The sequence below is a fragment of the Thalassophryne amazonica genome, chromosome 6 (genome assembly GCF_902500255.1).
Source record: "Thalassophryne amazonica chromosome 6, fThaAma1.1, whole genome shotgun sequence".
Lineage (NCBI taxonomy): Eukaryota > Metazoa > Chordata > Actinopteri > Batrachoidiformes > Batrachoididae > Thalassophryne > Thalassophryne amazonica.
Genome location: NC_047108.1, coordinates 63262821 through 63269019, shown reverse-complemented (window position 1 = coordinate 63269019; position 6199 = coordinate 63262821). Strand labels below are relative to the sequence as shown.

Here is a 6199-nt window from a genome sequence, read left to right as displayed (position 1 = left end):
CACATTTGGTTGACTTGATTTCAGTTGACCTGTCATTAAGTGTTCATTGTCTTTCTTCAGTGTTGTTGAGATGTCAGAGAGAGATCTAGAGGTATGACATTGTACTTAATGTGTCAGTAGTTTTTGGGGACTTTGCCTGATTTTGGGATGAATGTCTAAGGGTGATTCTTAGACTACGGGCACTTATGTCCTTTGATCATATTGTATGAAAAACAGAAAAAAGGGGAAATTTCACACTTTTATAGTTATCTTTACAATGAAAGTGTGTTAAGAAATTTGTTCTAGTAGTCTATGATGACTTTTTCACCTTTTTTCAGCATCATTATATGCAAATATTGCCGTTTTGTGCTTGTCCCACACCCAGACTTTTGATCTTCAATGATAAAAATGAATGGTAAAGAAACGTTTTTTCTAATGTTTTAAAATATCTCTGAATAAAATATCAGTAAAATAATCAAAACATAATTGGGGTATTCAATGTCATACAACTGTTGTGATTTTTTTAAACAAAATGTAGTTGTCCCACACTATTGCCATAATTTCCACCACAACACTGTAATGTCCCTTTAAACAGTTTGTATGAAAGATTGTTTGGGTAGTTTCTATGGAGATAAACAGTGACATCAGAGCACATGTATATAGCGCCAAATCACAACAAACAGTTGCCCCAAGGCGCTTTATATTGTAAGGCAATGGTGTGGTGGAAATTACATTTACAAGGCCAATAGTGCCCGTAGTTAAAGAATCACCCCTAAATGAGTGTCTGCTCAGGGACAGCAAATTTAAATATTTCCCCATCACAGAAGAGTGCTGTTAGGTCATTTTTTAATATTCTGCTGCACCCAGGCTGCCTTCTCTCAGATCATCCTGGCATTCCACTGTGATCAGTACACTTTGAATCAGAGACTGCTGGCTGAGGAGCATGCCCGCAATCTGGCTGAGAACATCATCCAGCTGGAGCTGGATAGAAGCAGGGACACCCTGGAGGTATGCTGATCAAAAGCAAATTCAGTTAACAGTGATCTTGTGGCCTTAATGACACAAACAGAGGATTAGCTGTTTGTGTTTCCAGATTCTAAAGAGCCTTTGTCTGGACAGTAAGCGGAACATGATCCTGCAGAGACTGGAGCTGTGTGTGGACATCCTTGGTCGGACTGTAGAACGAATCTCCAGCACATCTGAGGTGCTGGGTGCTGTGCATCAGGTATACAGTTTATATGATGTTCCTCTTATGGTGTGTTTGTTTGATCAATATACTTTACTATAAAAAATCGTTTTTAAGGCTTTAGAGAAATTCATTCATGATGGCAACATTTAATCAGTATACTGATGAGGACCATTGAATGTAATCTGTAAAATAAGGCATTAAAGGTTCAAGTTATAAATATTGGTCCAAGGAAAAATTCAGAGTAGTATTGCAATGAGAATGCACACCAGGGGCCTCAAGTAAAAATGGTGCATACACACAAAAACCTGGCATATGCCCGTCTCCACTCCCACTCCCTCAGATGTATCAAAAGTTAAATGACCGTGAATGAAAACATTCAACATTAAATCGAGTACAGCAAATGATACAATTGAAGTGGGTAAAGTAGAGGTACTAAAATCGAGGTAGTGAATTAAATTAGCCAATGTCATATTTTTAAGACATATTTATAAGATTAATATTTACCATAATGTGATTTTAATGGCGTCCAAATTTAACAATTCTAATTTTCAAAGGGGCAATATTAATCAGATGTTTTTTACGTCACTCATTTTCATGTTCAGTACTTCACACCTTCCATTTTTATCAAGTCCAGTTTTACCCTTTTTTTTAACCACATTCAGTATTTACTGCTTTCACTTTTAACCACATTCAAAGTTTTACTGCTTTCATTTTTACCACAATCTATGTTTTACTACGTTCATATTTACCACATTCAATATTTCATATTCAATATCCAGTGGAGTCTACCATGCCCTAATATCTTTCTGTGGTGAAAATGTTGTCAAACTCCATGCAGTAGTTTTGATGTAATCCTAACAGACAGACAGACAAATAAGTGCAGATGATTTTGATATGTCCTTGGTGGACCAAACTCCATGCAGTAGTTTTGATGTAATCCTGCTAACATACAGACAGACAAATAAATGCAGATGATTTTGATATGTCCTTGGTGGACCAAACTCCATGCAGTAGTTTTGATGTAATCCTGCTAACAGACAGACAGACAAATAAATGCAGATGATTTTGATATGTCCTTGGTGGACGTAATAAAATCAACAACACATGAACCAGGGGCAGGCTGATATATAAACTTATCATGAGCTTTTCCTTTTGTATATTCTAGAGTGGTTCATCTTGAGAATTTGGAAAGTGCAGAAGAGAAAAGTGATTTCCAACTTGATACAAACATGTGACTTTTTCATTCACTGAAATGGTTTTTAAAGTATTGTTTTGATATTTCCAACATCTGTGCCTTCATTCACAGTAATAGAAAGTTCACTAAGAAGTGTCTACTATTTAATGTTGCCAGTATGATGTCAAATTTCTACAGGTCATTTCTCATTTGGAAGTATTGTGTCTGTGTTGCCAGATGCAGACTGTTAAAAAAAAATCCACCACAATACACACAAAACTAGCTAAAATATTAGACTGATAATTTTTTCAAACTGTCCTTAGACTAGTGTATCACAAAAAGCAATGCAGCCACAGATAAATCAATTTCAAAGATGCCCAATCTGGCTACACACATAATTTGTGCATGCTTGGCAGTCGTGGGTTTCGGTGAGCTGGCCATTCAACTGTCTGGAGCCAAGAGCCAGTTCTGCGTCATATTTTGACAAATCTTGTTTAGGAGAGAGAAGTCTGCAGCCTGTGTCATATTAGGGTGATTATGAGAATAACAAAAGCCTCTTGTATGCTAACATGGAGATGAAGTGCATGTGCCATGGGGGATTATTAACTCACTATTCAGATGTAAATGCTTCGCCATGATGATTTCGCTTTAAGGAATGTTTCACTGTGGCAGGAGGCTCGAGTGAGTCGGACAGTCGAGCTGATGGTGACACATGTGGAGAATCTGAGGAGGCGACACAATAGAAATGTGGCAGAGCTGGAGGAGGTTAAGAAGCTGATCCAACACCAGGAGTCCACAAGGAATCGCTCAGATTCCACAGCTCCACCAGGTATCTCATATTTATAGTCATTTTTCTTATGCTGCTCTTATTTGTGATTGCGTACTTCTTACTGTATCTCTTCAGATCCAGAGGAAGGTGATGCCTCAATGAAAAGCTCACAGCAGGTTTGTGGATATACAAATTTGTGGACCACAAAATATTTGTATTACTTCCCCGTCACTTTATTTGGTGTATTAATTTGTGTTTTCTTTACATTTGTTTAACAGAACACTCTTCGTCGCAGGATCAGTACGTCAATCATTTCCAGCCAAACTCAGGTATGGGCATTTCTTAGCTAACTTCCATACTTTTGTTGTTTTGCAGATGAATGGGAGTATTGCTATCTTTGCCTGCAGGAGAAAAGAAAGCAAGAGTTGAAGAAACAAGTAAGTCTTGGAGCATTTTCCAAAAAGAAGACTTTTGCTGCCTGTCCATCACCCTCACTGAGCTCTGACTCCAACTGCTCTGCCATGACCAAAGATGACAGCCACTCAGTGGACGACAGGTAATCTAGGCCCTGGAAGATTATGTTGCATGACAATACTTTGCCTCAGTGGTTATACATTAGGTGATCTGTTTTTTCTTGACAGGCCACACAATGATCCATTTGAATCTTTGTCAGAAGCGACTCAGAATCTGTGGAAATCAAACACTCCCAAACCAGAGTGCTTGGTGTTTAAGCAAAAGGTGCCCCAAAAGACACAAAGCAAAAGGTATGGTATTGACATAAAGACACAATAAAAAAACATTTCATGCATCACATTCTATATTATAATAGCCAAGTGGCCTGTGTGTGTGTGTGTGTGCGTGCGCGTGTGTGCGCACGTGCATGTATATGGCTTTGATCAGGCAAAAACCGAGGACAGCTGACATTTGCCGTTTGGTATGATTATGTATTTTGGGTTAAGGATGAACAGTGTGAAAACAGAAAGTTGATAGGACAAATATTTTTGGCCATTTTAGCTAACCAGTAAACAATGGACATTATGCTGCAATGCACCATGGGAGTTCAGGGTTTTGAGATTTTAAATGTTATTGTGGTTCATGTTAGTTTAACAGTGTTGTTAGTGTTATTGATTTATTGTTTTTGTAGTACAATTGGCTTAGTCAGTTTAGTTAAGTGTTATGTTGCTCTTACCGTGAGTGAGTTAAATCTCATGTTGATACCATGAGTTAAATGTGTAGTGGTTTTTAATGTCTTCAGCCACTGTCTTTTTGTGACCAGTTTGGTGGTGGGTCAGTGATGGTTTGGGGAGGCATATCCCTGGAAGGATATACAGATATCTACAGACCAAACAACGGCACCCTGACTGATATTAGGTCTGGGGATGATATCCTGGGACCCATGGTCAGACCCTACAGTCGCACAGTGGGTCTTGGGTTCCTCCTGGTGCATGACAATGCCTGGCCTCATGTGGTGAGATTATGCAGGCAGTTCCTGGAGGATGAAGAAATTGATACCACTGACTGGTGCCCAGACGCATCTGACCAAAACCCAATAGAACACCTCTAGGACATAATGTTTCGGTCCATTTGACACCGTCAGGTTGCACCTCAGACTGTACAGGAGCTAGGTGATGCCCTGATCCACATCAGGGAAGAGACTTCCCAGGACACCATCCGTCGTCTCATTAGGAGCATACTCCGACACTGTCAGTCATGCATACAAGTATGTCACGGCCATACAAACTACTGAGCACCATTTTGAGTTTAAAGTGTTCCTTTAATTTTTTTTTTTGAGATGGAAATTGTCAGTTCTGTGTGCCAGCACTCATCGTTTCCTCTGGATAAACATGAAGTGACCTCTCTTTTCAGGTGTGAATCCTGGTGGCGACAGAGCTCTTTGGCTAACTGTCCGTATGGCCCTCAGCTGACCCTCCGCTACACTTACATCTTTTTGCTTCTTTGTGTTGTTACACTATTTTACTTTTGGTATCCAAATATGTAAATATTAAGTGGCCAGAAAAGGTGAAATACTGATGTTCATTCATTCATTTTCTGCCACTTATCTGCGTCCAGGTCATGGTAGCAGTAACGCAGCAGCTCACCCCACACTTCCTTATCCAAAAATCCAAAAGCCATCTGAACCCATCCAAGAGAATTCCTCCATTGTTCTAGTACATATAATAAAAATGTTAATCAAAAATGGACTATTTGGTGTCAGCAGGTCTCCTTTCTAATAATACTCATTACAACAGCATAGTTATTTAGGATCATGCAGTTGTATCTGTTGTAGAACCAAAACTGGTACACAAGTCTTCTAAGTGGAATTTTCCTATAATACTGTACCAGTTAAGTGAAGCTGCAAGCACCAAATTTGGTATAAATTCTTCTGAGAAGTCCTTTTCTTCTTCAAAAAAGAACCTATTAGCCACATGAAATTTTAAAATATTGGCATCCAAATATAGGTGATTGTGCTACTAAATCATGAAATGTGATGCTCCTAAACACAAATGTAACATTTTAACATATAATTTTGAGTCATCTTCATTTGTAAAAGTATTTTTTGTGCAGTGAGCCTACTTTATAGTGTCTTACTTTGACAAAAACTTAAATTTACAAAAAACATTGTTACATTGGAGACAAACAGTCCATGTAATTTTATTTTCTTGACACTACACTTAAATGAGGCCTAAAAGTGTATCAAAAAAGCAGATTAGAAATTTAATTACCTTTTATCTACAGTACATAAAATCTGTTTCACATTTGCAGCTACATGGTGCTGTGCAGCTCATCACAAAGTTATAACACTTGCATTTTCGTCTGAAAAGCCTCTTGCATCTACATTTGGTCAACTGTTGACAGCGAGGACTAGTGTTCATCCAAAGGACATGGCTGACTTTGAAAGCAAAAATACCACCTCTGCTAATATTCGTCCTCCCTTCAATACGCTGCAGTTGTCATGTCCCCTTTGCAGAAAAGCACCCCCAAAAATGATGTTTCCATCCCCATGCTTCACGGTTGGGACACTGTCCTACTGCAAACTTTCAAATTGAGGTCCATGTGACTACTGCTGATTTAAAAAAAAATCCTTTTA

At 38.7% G+C, this 6199-nt stretch overlaps 1 protein-coding gene across 2 annotated transcripts; it reads left to right on the top strand.

Moving 5' to 3' along the window:
• LOC117512291 (lymphoid-restricted membrane protein) lies at window positions 1-5192 on the top strand. 2 transcript variants are annotated; one of them, XM_034172303.1, is made up of 9 exons: window positions 1-91; window positions 847-987; window positions 1073-1204; window positions 3015-3171; window positions 3247-3287; window positions 3390-3440; window positions 3519-3667; window positions 3753-3875; window positions 4978-5192. In XM_034172303.1, the coding sequence occupies exons 1-9, from the start codon at window positions 71-73 to the stop codon at window positions 5108-5110; spliced, it is 948 nt and encodes a 315-aa protein (XP_034028194.1). In that variant the 5' UTR covers window positions 1-70; the 3' UTR covers window positions 5111-5192. The 2 variants fall into 2 exon arrangements, 1 of the variants encoding a protein (XP_034028194.1); XR_004561266.1 differs by lacking the exon at window positions 3519-3667 and having other exon boundaries at window positions 4978-4996.
• Window positions 5193-6199: the final 1007 nt, after the last annotated feature.

What these genes read in the sequence shown, in the direction of transcription:
- LOC117512291 (XM_034172303.1), top strand. Translation starts at nt 71, where the DNA reads ATGTCAGAGAGAGATCTAGAG. An exon ending in CAATGAAAAGCTCACAGCAG is followed by an intron (nt 3,288 to 3,389) that starts GTTTGTGGATAT and finishes TTTGTTTAACAG; the next exon opens with AACACTCTTCGTCGCAGGAT. An exon ending in CAAAAGACACAAAGCAAAAG is followed by an intron (nt 3,876 to 4,977) that starts GTATGGTATTGA and finishes CTCTCTTTTCAG; the next exon opens with GTGTGAATCCTGGTGGCGAC.